Source organism: Chamaea fasciata, unplaced genomic scaffold (genome assembly GCF_029207755.1).
Source record: "Chamaea fasciata isolate MVZ Bird 193981 ecotype frontalis unplaced genomic scaffold, bChaFas1.0.hap1 SCAF_1, whole genome shotgun sequence".
Classification (NCBI taxonomy): Eukaryota; Metazoa; Chordata; class Aves; order Passeriformes; family Sylviidae; genus Chamaea; species Chamaea fasciata.
In genome coordinates, this window is record NW_027094086.1 from 111726722 (window position 1) to 111742334 (window position 15613).

At 38.6% G+C, this 15613-nt stretch overlaps 1 protein-coding gene across 1 annotated transcript in view; it reads right to left on the reverse strand.

Moving 5' to 3' along the window:
* Positions 1 to 3786: 3786 nt before the first annotated feature.
* The window catches only part of CMTM8 (CKLF like MARVEL transmembrane domain containing 8), a 35315-nt gene continuing 23488 nt past the window's right edge, over positions 3787 to 15613 (reverse strand). Inside the window, exons 2-4 of the mRNA XM_066193963.1 lie at positions 10961 to 11134; positions 6939 to 7055; positions 3787 to 4340 (exon numbers count right to left, since the gene is read on the reverse strand). Of these exons, the coding sequence (XP_066050060.1) occupies positions 4257 to 4340; positions 6939 to 7055; positions 10961 to 11134 (375 nt within the window). The 3' untranslated portion in view covers positions 3787 to 4256. The remainder of the gene's footprint in view (positions 4341 to 6938; positions 7056 to 10960; positions 11135 to 15613) is intronic.

Below are 15613 nucleotides of genomic sequence, written 5' to 3' on the forward strand. Positions count from 1 at the left end.
GGGAGACGCCGCCGCACCCAGCCGGGGCAGCGGGGTCGGGGACAGCCGGGAGCGGGAGCCGCGCAGGGACGCTCCCCCCGCGCCCGCCCCGCGCGGCTGGGTTACATGGAAACAGGCCGAAGGGAGGCTTTCCAGGCACGGAACAGGACGCCTGCCGGGAGGGAGCTCCGCACGCAGCGGGGAGCAGCTTGGCGGGGACAGTGCCAAACCTGGCAGCGCGTCAAAGTTTGTCGGCGGTGCGCCGGGAGGGGACCGACCCCCAGGGCTTTGCTGTGGAGGTACAGCTGCGAACAACGTCTTCCCACACGGCATTCATTCTTGCCAGCACACCCCCCCCCTCCTGCCCCAGTCTTCTGATTCTCGATCTCATAAAAGATAAAAACCATTTGCATTAAATGGGCAGCAACAGGTAAAACGGTAATGACTGTCCAGATGTCTCAGGCCCAGTGCTTGAGTTAAATCATACAGCAATACTAATGAAACGCAGCAAAGGAAGCTATATATTTCCTCAAGTTTAAAAATAACTTGTTCTGCTTTCTGACAAGTGAGGTAATAGTGGGCCTCTGAGCTGGGCATGTGCCACTTTTGTACTCATTGGAGCAGTCACCCCATCTTCTGCTGCTTCGTTCTCCAGTTGTGATGCAGATTCTCTTCATATTTAGTATTTATTAAGTTCCTTCAGCAACTAAAATTGTCCTGAGAGGGAAGACATGTAAGCCCAGATGATCCCCAGCACACATAAGGTCCCAGTGTAAGCAATTTACTTGAGCAAAATGGGTTTGCCAATGTGGGCAATGGCCCTTACTAGATTAAGCAGTATATAGTTCTGGACCTCTATTAAGCCATCTTGTGGTTGCAATAAAAGGTATTACCTGTCCCATCACATTTTATCTCATGTTGTTAGATATCAAAGCTACAACACTGGCTACTGCCACAAGAGTAAAATGTTAGATGCTGAGAAAAAAAAAACCCCAACATTTGTTCCACTTTTAAACAGCTGCTTTTTTTTTTTTTTTTTTTTCCTTCTCCTTACAGTTCCCCTTTGGAAGCATGCATGGCTGTAGGTCTCTATAAGCCCTGTGGAGAAAAGTTTCAGTAACTTCTTCACTTCCTATTTAGAAATATGGGGGGGTTACCTGCTGGTTCAGCTTCTTTAGTTCTTTATTTCTTTTGAAAGTGTGTGTGTGACTGGACCCCTGCTGATCTGAGTTCAGACCAGTGAAACAGAAATAACTTTAATACAAGTAGAATAACAGACATATTTTCTACCCAGCAATACAGGCATCTTCTGTGAAGCACTGGGACAAAGTCAATCTAACTCTACTGCATTTGAAGTTTTTATTACAGTTCTCATGCTGTTTACTTTGTCTTGTTAAGTGCATTGTGTACGATGATGAAAAAAGGTACTGACAACTCCTTAATAAATGAAAATCAATGGCCATAAGTTGACATCAAGTAGCCTTATGTATGTGAGTTAGATTTTTCAGAGAACGTTTGTCTGAAACAAATTATTTATAAGCCAAATACCTTCATTTTGCAAGTTGATTAGCAGTTTGTGTATTTTTCTAAATATCTGTATTAAGAATGTCACTAATGACTTCATCACTTACCAGCTGTTCTTTTAAGGCTTCTTTCAATCTTACGAGTACTAACCTACAGCAGATAGAAACCTTGTTTTAATTGTTATATGATAAAGCACAGCTAGCTTATCTTCTTTATCAGTATTAGAATATAGAAATGCATTAACTCAAAGTTTGCAAATCAATATTTAAGACTAGTGAACTGGAAGATAACCTTTTGGGTGCTTATGCCTTTCTTCAGGCCTGAAATTGGAGGAGCAAATTCCAAAAGAAATGCTTAGCTTGTGCTGATTCCTCCAATTTTAACTAGATACTCAGAACATTTGAAAAACAAGACAGTTGGTATCTGGGCAACAGATGAAAAATGAAACAGATGAGAAAGAGCATGGGAAGTAAGATACCTTTCTGAAAGGAAAGAGCAGGGCAGGTAAGTTATGATTTGTGGGGAAAAAAAAAATCAACAAAAAACAAACAAACCAAAAAACAAAACACCAAGGCCAAGTACAAAGCAGATTTTTGCCTAGTATGTGTTTTTTTAAATTCAGAATTAAGGATTCAACTCACAGATTTGTCTTTGGAAGTCATTCTGCAGATCTTCCCTTGAGGATCAGTACTGAAGTTTCAGAGAGCACGTAGATATTTTGCCAGAATCACTCCTTATCTGGTTTTATCTTACATTAAAGGGCTTACTCTGACACGTAACACACAGTTGCCATGACAGTTCTAGGTAAACTGGATGAAACAGAACGGAACTTCCACTTAGGTCTACTCCCCCTTACTACCTCTGTCAACAAATGAGGTCTGGCTTATGAATTTAGACCAGACCATTGCAGTTACTACAAAATCTTGAAATGTTTTTGCAAACACAGTCCCATCCTTTGGAGTTGAAATAGATACATCAGATATCAATTAAGAAAGAATATCTATTACTACTGAAGCTTTTTTACTGATGAGAAATCACTGATGAAATTTTAATTCTGGCTGTATTTCTAGTCACGCTTTATCAGCTGGCACTTGGATCATTTCAATGCCTTTGATTCTTTTTTCTTCAAGCGATGGGAAAAAGCATATGGGATTTTAATGACACATTTTATCTGTGTAGATAAAATGCAGAGTTAGTAGACATTCTTCCTTCTCACAAATGGATAAATTTAGCAAGCAGCAGACAGTCTGACCTATGTTGTGTAGGCCAAATACAATTTGCAGACAAGTGTTGGTTTTTAAATAATATCTTGGCTTCCCTTTCACTGAAATCTTATGACTGACAGATAATCAAGAAGAAAACCATGTGATCAAGAAGAGAATTTGCTGTCTGCTGATAAACCTTCTGCAAGGCACATATGTAAGTAACCACATACTATTTAGTTACAAGGAGAAATAGAGAAGGTTGTTTTAAGCAGTAAGGTTTCTCTACTATCATATATTATCACCCAATAAACTTTTGAAGACTAGAAGGGAGTGCAAGTCTTCTTAATACAAGAATAAAAGGTTCACCAGTCATTTTAAATGAGGAAATTTTTAAATGACATCATAAAATAATCACAACCTTTCACTCACCATGTAAGTCCTGGAAAAATCCTTAGGTAATTTGTATTTTAAAGTGTTTTTCACAGGTATCTGTTTTGAAAGTCATATTCTGTCATACTTCTGCTTGATTCAAAGTTATTTAAATAGGAGTACCAACTTAATTTGGTAACCTAACAAATGGCAGATGATGCCAGTAGACAGGAAAGGAGGGAGGAAATTCCTTGCTTGTAGCACTGGCATCTTGACAATTCTTCTGTGGATTTAATCTTTGTATCACTTAATAGGATTTAGAAGCCCAGATTTTAATAAGAGAGATTAATGGCCTAATCTGAGAAGAAGAAAACCCAAACAACCACAGCCTGCTGAGAAACAAGAAGTGTTACCTTTAGCCAGAGATCTGTGATACCCTCAGTAGTTAAGCACGGAGCACAAAGGGGTGTTGTCTGGGGCCATGTTTTGGAGCCTGTTGGATCTGAGAAACCTGTTAAGATAATGTGTTCCAGGCACAACCTGTCTTCAGCTTCGGACCTGAGCTTCAGGCCTACAGTAACAGGTTCCAAAAGCAACCCCGTGATGTGAGAAGCTGTTAGAATATGCACACTGACAGGATCATCAGAATTCTTGGTAGGATATATTATACTCTGAAAAAGAAATTTAAAAAGCAACCTTCTACTCCCAGTTTACAAAACATGTACATTTGGATCATTTATTTATTTATTTATTTTTACTTTCAGGTGGGTTTTTTCTGCACAATGTCACTTTTCATTCATAATAATTAAACAATATCAATCTTAGTTTTGGTAGCATTCAGTATCAAAAGTATACCTGTAACATTCAAAAAGTTACATTTCCAAACATGGCACATTGAGTAAGATTTATTAAAGGTCTAGTAGTAACAACTATACAATGTCTAGAAAAATACCATGTTAATTTTAAAAGAAGCAGTATGAAATTTTATTATATAGTACAAAGTCAGGTTAAAAATGTCTCTAAAGATGGCATTATCATAAATAATCATTTGATCTCAGTTTATATTGTGTCAATTCTCAGAGAAATGTTCAAAAATACCTCACCCCTCTTTCAAGCTTTTCTCAAAAGTGAATAATCCTCTGGGTACTTTACACTACAGAATTCACTTTAATGAAGTAGTTACTGCAAAGTTCGTGATCGCCAGGATATAAAGCTAAAATATGTATTTCCAGCATAGCAGGAGGTAACCACGAAGGCAAAGAACTGTAGAGAGAGGGGAAAAATAGATTAGGAAATAAATATAATCGAGAGAACTGTCATTTCTAAGAAAAAAAAATAGTTATGGGACTTGGGGAAAAAGGAAAACAGCAAGCTGACTAAAATGGCACACGCTCACCTCCTTGTACTTGTGTGGCCACCGCAGTCAACACTGTGTAAAAGTAAGCTTATACTATGCATAGAAATATGGGCTTGAGCAGACAAAACATGACATATTTCAACTTTTTTTATAAATTCCTCCTTATACTGCCTCAGTACGGATCTTACAGATTGGACTGCCACCAGTCTAAATACTTGCTACTTTTAGAGGCTGAGGAATTGTCTGTGGGACTATGTGAGCTAAAGCTAACACTCCTGCCTTGCTGCTGTGTTCCAGATATTGCCTACAGCCCACCTGTACCTCAGCATGGCTCATAGTGCATCTGTTTGCTTACAGAGGAAGCTTGGATTCAACTGCAGGCCCAGACATGTTCTCAAACAGCACTGCTGTTACCTGTTCCAGAGGTCCTCTGCTGATGAATAAAGATACTCCTCAGTGACAGCAACCACACTGTCACATTACTACTTTGTCAGAAATTGATAGCAGAATAAGTCTTCTATAGCAGGCTAGATTTATTTCACTTGCACTGATAAAAGTCCAATTCAGCACTAGTGCTTAAGCTCCTGTTAATCACTGTGTGTTGTTCAAAACAGACAACATTCAACATAGTCTTAACAACAATACCAGAGTGTTTTGTGCTAGGAACTGAACCAAATAAAGCTGTCACTGCAAATAAGTTTAACACCACTTTTGTAAGAGGTGAGCAATGGTAGGACAAGAAGGAACAAACACAAGTTACAGGATGGGAAATTTCAATTAGATATTAGGGGGGGGAAAAATGTCACAGCGTGAGTAATCAAACAGGCACACAGGCATTGTGGAATAGCCATATTTGGAAATAGTCAAATTCAAGTGGACAAGGCCTTGGTAGCCTGATATGAGTTAGCCCTGCTGTAGGAGTGGAGAGAGTTGGACCAGATGACTTCCAAGAAGTCCCTTCCAGCCTAAAAATATGTTATGATTCTACAGTTGTTCCTGGCTTATATGCCATCATTGGCATGGATAGGCCCTGCTGAGCATTCATCTGGCAGTAAATCTAAGCCTTTCGACAGAGGGCTCTTGGTGAGCATTATGTAATGCAAATTTAATCTGTAAAACCAAAAAAACTGTAGATGATGATGGAAAATCTTATTACAATAAAAAACCCTGTAGCGTTCTTCTTTTTCCAATTATTTTGTTCCTTATTAAATAAAAGCTCCATCTAAAATCTTTCTAACAGAATGACTATTGGGGATAGATGATTCACTAAATCCTCTATCCAAGAAACCCTTAATGGATTTTGAAAGCAAGAATCCACATTTAATAGTTTATTTAGACACTGTAATAGATAAACATTATTAGGAAGTATTAGAAGACAATCCAAACCTCCCATGAGACACTGAACATTCATGCATTTTGCATAAAACCTGAATCAGCATGGAAGCTTATCTAGCACCAAGCAAGTTCCTGTCAGCTGCAGTGGCTGAGTAACAGATCTGTAGTTACAAACTGCCAAGAGAAGAAGACCCTGAACACCACTGAAATGACAGGGATTTAACGATCCAATTCCCAGGACAAAAACAGAGCAGGAGTTCCAGTTCCTGTGTTCATGGCCATATAAAATAAGCTTCAGACAGGATCTGTGAATAGTCAGGAGGACAACTGCAGAAGCATGAACACTCAATAATTTGGAATTTCTGTATACAATTGAATTCGACTCCTGTTGCCACAACATGAAAAAGGTTCTTTTGCAACTCCCTTACCTTTGCTAGTGAATGCATTCACCTAACTCAAAAAGTGACAAGGCTCTTTTCTGTTCCTTTTTTGTTTTGTTTTGAAGTTATTTTTCATCCACTTTGACTGTTTTGGATTTCTAAACCTAAGTACTAAGATAGTAATGTTAGATGGATTAGTGATTTCATCACGTTACATGATTTTTCACGCGCTGCCCTTGCAGCTCAAAGGAAATACTATCAAAAGTTGAAGCTGTAACAGGAAGATCATTGTGGAAACAGCAAAAGCATTCCAGGGCTTTCCCCAAGGTGCTGTGTGGGCAATGTGGACAGTGGCTCAGCCCACAAGAAGATGAATGCATCTTATCCATAAGTGTGCAAAGTTTGCTGAGTTAGTTTCAGCTGCTTTTGAAGTTGTCCAAGTGCATCGAGATGACTCGATGCTCACACGATCTTTTTTGTCTGCTCTGATGTGCAGGCTCTGACCTCAGCCAGAGAGCTAGCAATAAATGGGGACAAGGGAGAAGAAAATCAGTGTGATCCAAAAAACATTACTGAGTTTTCTGATGTGACTGTCATCTCCTGGTAGAATTTCTAGTCATCTCTAAAAATTATGAACTAAATTGCAGCTACTTATAGGTTTTGTGTGTGACCTGTATCACTCTGCAGCTTTTCAAAATGCAGAACACCTGCAACTTCAACCCACACTTCCAAGGAGCCTTCATTTGCTGTTAATTTGCTGGAACTGATTTAAACAAAAAATAAACTCACCGAAGAAGCTGCCCAACTGTTGTAATTGTGATTGTCCAGATCTTTGGTAACTGAAGATGCATCTACAATAGCAGCAATGAGATACAAAACAAAGGCACTTCCATTAAAACACAGACCCTGTTGAAAAGACAAACATAAGTCATTAATATGTACAGGCATTTGTTTTCCAACATTGCAAAACTCTCTTCTGAAATACACTGAACACATGCAATGGGCACTAGAAATGCCATTCTTAAGTATTTTTGCCTTCTTCTGTGTTTCTATCTGTAAGATTAAATTTTAACTGCTTTGAAGATGCATAAACGTTGGACCATATTTTGGACAAACTATTCTCTCCATCATACTAAATCCAGAAAAGTCTTAAAGTTAGTGTGCTGTGATTTTCCAAAAATGAAAGTAAGGACTCGGTTTGGTTACCTCAATCTAAGGGTTCGGCAGTAAGAATATGACACCACAAGATAAAAGCAACTAAAAAAGAAACAAGACAAAACTGCACTTTGATTACATTTCTAATCTACACAAAGACAGGAATCGATGACTCCTGCCATATGGAGAATATTTATAAAGCTTCCAAAACTTTGCTTTCTACGCTACTGAGGGAGATAAAGAGGGTGACTTTTTTTTTTTTTTTTTCAGTTGTATTCTTCCATCTCTCAGTACCTTTCCGTTCTGCCTGTTTTTAAGAAGAGAAAGAAACAGGTAAATCCAAGGAGGAGAACAGTCTGAGTGGGCTACATGGGTCATCAAGACCCATGGCAGATGCTGCATTTTCTTTTTCAAGAGGCAAAGTTCATGTCTCAGGATACTTATATTTATTACTAAGAAAGAAGCAAAACAGATGACAATGACCTCACATAACACTACAGAGAGCAGACAAAAAGTTTTTTTGGTTTTTGCATGTAAGAAAGAACAGGAAAGGAAGAGAGAACAGATGTCTAAGAAGATGAAAGAGAAAAGGCATGAGGGTTTTTTTAAAGTACATGATTTTAATACTTTGTCCTTTCCTTTCTCACTACTGGATCATGGAAGTTTCTTCTTATTAAAAAAAAGTTAAATCCCCTCAAACTCCACTCTGCTACTTGTCTAAGGCATACAAATTTGGTGCCATGTTTAAGTGGAATGCCTGTGATATGCTTTGCATCTAGTTACAATTGCAGGGATTGATAACCCAATATAGACCTGGTCCTAACGTTGTACATAATCAGCTCCCCTCAGCTTCTGACCCCAGTTTTGCACTCCAGAGTGTCACACAAATGTAACCTTTAACTGTGTTGCTCTAGTTGTCTAAATGGTCCCATACTGGTGCAGCTCCAACTTACTAATTCACACCATGTGACCCAGTGGATGCTAGGAATTTATGCCAATTACCCACAATTTAATTCACTTTTCACGGACTTTGACAAAAATCTAAAATAGGCTGCAGCTCGAGAAGAGAAGTTGGAAGGAACAGTGCAAAATAATTCCACAGCAGGGAACTGGGCTGGGCAGTGCCTCAGCACTCAGATGGACTGGCCCTTGAGATTTGATTCACACACAAATGGGTGGGGGTTCATCTCACCTATATCAGTTTGTCTAATAAAAGGCACTATGTCTATCCACAGATCTCACCCCTTGTTTTATCTGGGCATTACAGCAATAAAATATCAAACTGTCAATTTCAGGATGAGATGCCAGCAATTGGCAGGTTCTGGTGTCTGTAAAGCACTGATTTAGAAACTCCAAATTTGATTACCTAGAGTATTTGTTGTTATTTTCAGATTTCCCATTCCAAAAAGACTCAATTACCCTGGAAAGCTACAAATCCCTGCAATATCTTGTCATGTAGAAAAGAAAAAAGCACATAATTTCTGAGAAGTGCTGCTCTGGGAAATAACACTGTTGGTGAAGATGGAATGCAGTGCAAGCTGATTGGGCCTTTACTGCCAATATATTACTCAAACCAAATGGTTAATGCTAAATTACCATCTGCTTCTTAAATTCAAATTCACTAGATTTTAAAAGCTTCCATTGATTGTTTTAGCAAAAAAACTTGCACTATGAATGAGAGTCAGTTTTGAAGCACATCTTTTGGGTTAATTTGCAGTAAAAGTAACTGCATCTTAAGCAATTTGGTAATGTGCTTAACCTGCAAGAAGTGAATTTATGACAGAGAGGTCCAGATGTAATTTTGGATACTGCATACAATAGGAACAGTTTGAGCTAACTGTTGCCTAAGGAGGCAGAGCAATAAACGGCAGACACTGTAATTCAGGATTCTTCAGAGAATAGGGTAAAGGTGGGTGGAAACTCACTCAAAAAGGTGTGTGTCATGCTCTTTCTAACAAAGATGTTAAAAGCACCTCTCTGAAAAGGAACTCAGTGTTCCTCTTGGCCACAGAGGAGCAGCAGAGGACCAATTCAAGGGCTGTTCCCAAAAACTCTTTTAATACCTTAGGGCAAAATAAGCTGTAACACAAGCATCTTTTATTTATTTGGTATTTATTTTCTCTTTAAATGACCCTTTTATATAAAAGGAGACTACCTTTTGGACTTACATTTATGTACATCTACAATATGTTTGGAACTCAGCAAGAAATACACTCAACATGAAATAGAAACAAATCAAATATTCCAGTTTGCCTACCACATAGATCAGGGGCAACTCATTTATGTGCAGTTGTCTCATAATAGTATTCAACCGATGAAAGAAGGGTAATGACCAAAGCTTTATTCAAATGGATATAAAGATGCTTTCTCTTTGAATGTACTTTACTTACATGTAATGCAATGGGGAAAAAAAATCCCTCACACCTTTAAATGTACCCAGACACATTACTGCTGTAATTGAAATAATCCAACATTTCTATAGCAGTGTTACAGCCTTAATGGTAATTGCTGGTTATGAAACTTGAAAATAGAGAAGCTATCTGAACATAATCCTGGTTGTTCTTATTAGTAATTGCTATAGTTGGCTATTTATTGCAGCAGCAAATGGGAACACTAAAAGAGAAGAGTATTCTAGTATTCAATTTTAGTCCCATATACAATGTAGCTGATAACAAGCTTTTAGCAACATAGAAGTCAAATACATTTCATCATAAAAATAACAGAATTCCAGTCAATACTATTTAGCTGTTTAAAAAAACCCCAAAACCCCCAGTATGTCACTGTATCCAACAAATGCAAAGATAAAATTCATAGCGATTCTTAGATGGGTCACAAACAGCCAGTTTGCTGAAATGACAATGACTTTTAGGATCTACTGTCCTCAAGACCAGGCTGTTATGCAAATGAGGAAAAAATATACTGTTGAGAGTTGGAGCTGGCCAGGTTTGCTCAAACCATAAAAACTGGATCTGCATTTTAAGTGCCTGTGAAATTTTTCTGTAATTACAGTAGCTGTTTATCTGATTTGCTTTAACTCTTGAGCTCAAAGACAAGGATTACATGGTACATATTTTATATATATATAATTTTCAGCACCATTTTCACAGTAGACTACTTATGGATTGTCAGAGTGGTGCTACATCTGAACTATTCTTGCTTTAACTTTAGCAGAGGAAGACTCATGTTTTAAGAGCCCAAGTCCTGCTTCTAATGCATGGTGTTGATTCCAGTAGGGATTTCTGCTGTTTAAGCCATATGGCCAGGTCTGTTAGCTCAGAGGCAGCAACAGACTCATTCTTCATGGGATGTAACCACTACAGAGAGAAAAAGAGGTCACTGTGCATAAGCATCAGTCACACACACATTAAAAATCAAGTCACTGCATCAACCGCTGAACAAAATGGTGAAACATCACAGAAAAAGTGTTTTGAAAGTGCCTGGGTAGTATGAAAGTTAAACACTGCCGGTATGCAGCCACACAGTAATTAGGGAAAAATCTGCAAAGAGTACAAGTAAAGTTGGTTAAATATACACATAGAGTGCACCAGTATTTAGAGTACAAGTAGAGTTGGTTAAATACACATGTGGAATGCACCAATATTTTATTCTCTTCAAAACCCAGCCAACCTGAAACAACAAAGAATGGGTATATTTACCACCATGGTCCATGGCACCTGCGGGATCCTGGTGTAGGTCATTGTCATGTAGATGATCAGAAAGAAGACGGTGAGAACCCAGTAAAACACAGCTACAAACATCACCCAGCCAAAGGCTGGATACAGAAAGTATTCTGTTCCAGCGATCAGGGTCCACACCAGTAGCCCCAATACCTGCAAAAGTTATGGAGAAGAAAGAAAACTGTTACACAGTTCAAGGTCAAGGAGTGACACAACTGCCGTTCACATGAACCATTTGATGAGCTGAACTGGGATGCTGCGCTGGCAAAATACTGATCTTACAAAAAAGAACATATAAAACTAGTTTTACTGTGGCAGGGTGTCACAGAGGGAAAGGCATCTTATCTGTTGATTTAGCTCAACCTTCAAGTACTTTGGAGCCATACTTGCAGTGGTTTTACAGCTAGCTCCCAAAAGGATTGATTATTGTAACTTACTTGCTGATGTGCATGAAAGCAAATACTGCTGTTTTGCTGCCAGCAAAGTCACTTTAGAAACAACAGCCTGTGAAAGACCACTGGGATTTTCAGGTTCTATCTGCCACAGTCACAGGTAACTTAACAGCTGGAGTTGAGCTCCGAATGGTCCACACCTGCTCTGTGAATTGACAGGCACCACAGACACAGAACAACTCCCAGACCTTACTGTAAAAGGTTGTAGTAAAGTATCAACACCACTACAACATATAACTGTAACTGGAAATGAGCAAGTCAGATTGGGAATGTAATTATATTCCACAGTTCTTAAAACACGTCCCAAGTGACTTGACCCTAAGTAGTAGACAAGGACTCACTCAAGCAAAGTCCTCAAGCAAACCAGTGTAGGAGAAAAACCTCCTTCCTGATGTGGCAATCTGTTCAGATCTTAGACATGAAGAAATATGTGAACCAGAGGTTTTAACCAGAGGTTAAAACATACATAAAAGTATGTTTTAACATACTTTTAATATCGAAAACTCTGCAGTTTTCTCCGCTGTTACGTGATCTCCAATGCATTAAAATGAGTGAGGAGCAAGCAAAACGTAAGTCAAGTCATATGCCATAGGAAAAAAAAGTTGTGTGTTTCGCAAGTTGTCCAGCAATTAGAAAAATCTTAACCATAAAAAGAAAGTGATATTTCATACCTTATAAACAAACAAGCAAACAAACAAACAGCAAAGCCCACCCCACACACTTTATTAAGACTCAGATATGGGAACTAAAATTCCTGTATTTGTAACAAGGCAAATCTCTTTCTGCTATCTGGACTATGGTGAAACTGCCTAGCAGTGAGAAATCGAAGGATTACAAAATTAAAGCAAATAGCAACACATTTAACACGTAACAGCCACAGTTGGACAGTCTGAAGAACCTTCTACCCCAATATTCTATCTCCAGCAGCAGTTAGTACCCGACATCTGAGGAAACACATGAAAGAATAGATCATGCTACAGTAATATTTCTCCGGACTACCTTCCTCAGCTCTCACGACTGTGCAGTGAAGAGACTTCCTGAGATTGTGGTGATATCTTTGTAATCAATAGACCCTGGCAGCAGATGATGGTTTTGCTACAGCTTCATTTGCACCGGAGCTGATGCTATTCCCATGCAAGCTGCTGGCCACGGTCATATTACTTCTCTATTGCAGAACTGAACATACATACAATGTTTAGAGATCTCACATTTACAAAACAAAACTACACTGTTAAAGAAAATTTCTTGTAATTGGTCCTCCTACCACCTTGCATCTGTTTATTTTGTCTTCAATTCATCCTCAAAATTGCCACACAAACTTCATTCAGCCCTCTACAGTGTACTGCCAGTAGATTCGATGTATATTATTTGTACATTCATCTACATCTGCACCATGCATACATAAAAGCACTGCGAAAATGTCTGGTTTATGGTTTCTTTGGAGTTTTCTTTCTCTCTTAACAGAGAAAGCATATAATGGTCTGTTTAAGAGCATTTCCCCCCCCACCGTTTTCACCAATCCATCAATTTCTCTTCAACAGGAAGCTCTAGAACTGGCTCAGACTGGGATTAAAAATTCCTGCTTTTCGCAGCATACCAGGGGAGGGCAGCATTGCCTCGTAAGAACAGTTCAAACAGAATTAAGTGGAACCTTTAAAACGCACTATTTTCAATGCAAAGTTATCGGTTCGGCAATGCTTCCCGTAGTTCATTTTAATTCTACTTCCAACAACATTTTACTAATAGTAGCAATTCAGTTAATAGCACCTCAAATTGCATGAACTACCCACAATCAGATAAAAATCAACTCAATTTTAGTGTAACAAGTGTTTCAAGGCTAAACAATTTTGATAGATTGTTCAGCTAACAAAATCCCATTTTCTTAGGATACAAAGTTGTTTTTCATTACCCCCATTCACTTTAGTCCAAATTTAAATTCATCATACAGAAATCATAAACAATCGATCTCGTGCTTGATAAATGATTAGTAAAGGCAGATTTATCCTAGATCTGAGTATCTTATAAAATACCAAGAACAGAAATTTTCAAAGTGAAAAAAAGAAATTAAACATCATTAAATACTCTGCTTATAACAGAACACTTTTAAATATAGATGAGGATTTTTCATGAAATGGACAACACTATGAAAAATGTTTACTACCGAATGCAATAGGATTGATAAGGATACCTCTGTTTATATAATGGATTATTATTTGAAAGAGCAAAATCTTCACAAACAGCAAATTATTAAAATTAAAAAGGAAATTTCTGAGGTTACATGAGACAACTAATCTTACATTACCACACATTAAAGCTAGCAAGACATTCCCTAGAGCACGAGTATTCATGCTGGGCCCTGTTTTTTCCAGTAGTATTCTAACCTGCAGTTATCACCCCTCTTTCAAGATCATTTTAATATTTAGGTGGCTGTACGCCGCACATGTACAATTCTTCAAAGAGTTGGTTTCAATCCACATTTTTAGCTAGCTTGTATCAATGGCAGAACAGCTCACCCAGGCAATTGAGATGCATCACTGATGTTACAGATTTATATTCTTAACTGGTTCCTGCATCGTAACTTTGATGGGTTGCATATTAGAGCACATTTGACATTTTCAGTTAGATCCGGATACTCTTACAGCATATTACTGGAGCTGACAGCCTAAAATAATATTTCAGATTACTTGATTAGACCTGAAAAGGTCAAATCAGCTCATGGTCAACAATTCACTCTGTGTAGTTAAATGATATGGCAAATGGTTTCGCTGCATATGTAAACATACGCAATAAATTGATTTAAAGTTCACACTGGCCGTCAGCCTCTACAAAATACCTCAGGAGCCAAAGGAATACAGACATCTAGACAAGCCTTCCATGATTAGCCTGGATTCTCATGGCATGTTAAATACCCAGATTGCTTCTGTGGTGTTAAACACCTGCCTCGTAATTTTCTGACTGTCCCTTACACGACAGGTTTGCTGTTCAACAGATCAGTACAAACCGGGTGACACTCCTGTATCTGCTGCAGCTGAGAATGCCACTTCTCCTACTCGTTTGGTATCACACCTCCCCACTGGGAAAAACTGGACTACATTCAAATGTCATCTCAGTGAGTATCCAGCGTACAGAATCTGGCAAGTGAGTGATAAGTAAGCAATACTGGAAAGCCAAGATCAGCAGCAGCTGGGGAGTGCCTGCAGTAATTCAGGGAGCACAGACAGTGCACAGCCACCTTCCCTGCTCCAGATCAGCTCAAAGACAAGGGAGAAAGCTCCATCCAGGAACTGGGAAAGGCCTGTGTCTCATTATGACCAGGTAGGCTCGAGAGTATTAGTAATAGCTAAGTATTTGACTTTAATTTATGAGCAAGTCAGAATATGCTTATTAGAATTACAGGAACATACTACTATCCTGGAAAAAATGAGCCCAAGAAAGGGGGAGGGAAAGGCATCAAGAAGGCCCAAGAAAATAATGCATGTGGTAATGATGAGAGGGGATGCTGGGTCCTATGACTAGAAGGGCTCTACCAGATGGGTTCAGTTTTTCAGGTCAGATGGGAATGGGGATTTCAGTGCAAGATAAAGGCAAGCAGTTTTCTGTTGTTTACGGCAGGTTCTGATTTCAACTCAGACATTTATTTTGTGGTCATTTGGCTGCTGCTTGATCAGGTACCTCCATTACTAAAATGCATTAATATGTCAAATGCACTAATGCATACTTCAGCAATTGGCAGATACCATAAAAAGGAAGTAACTTGGTGGCAAAGTCCAACATTATTGAGTGTGCAGGTTTAAAATTAGATGCTTAATTACACATTCAAACCCTTAAATGAATGCCATAATTCTTCTGCAGTGTTGAGAACTTCAAAAATATCAGATTATTTAGTCACTTATAAAGAAAAAAAAAGGGCTTTGTTGTTAGTACATGAGACGCATCTTGTCTCCTGTCACAAGTCAGCAGGTATAAAAGCAGGTGTGAGCTTGAATCTGTGTATCCAGTTTTAAAACTGCAAAAGCAAATTTGTACTTGCAACCTGCATTTAAAAAGGCTGCGATGTAACAACTCCTTTACAGCCATGCCAGGGTTTGGAATTCTCCAGCATTTCTCCTGAGTGGTTATCTCAGCAACAGGATTAAAAATGTGTATACATCCTTTCCACAATAAAAGAAGTCTCATTGTA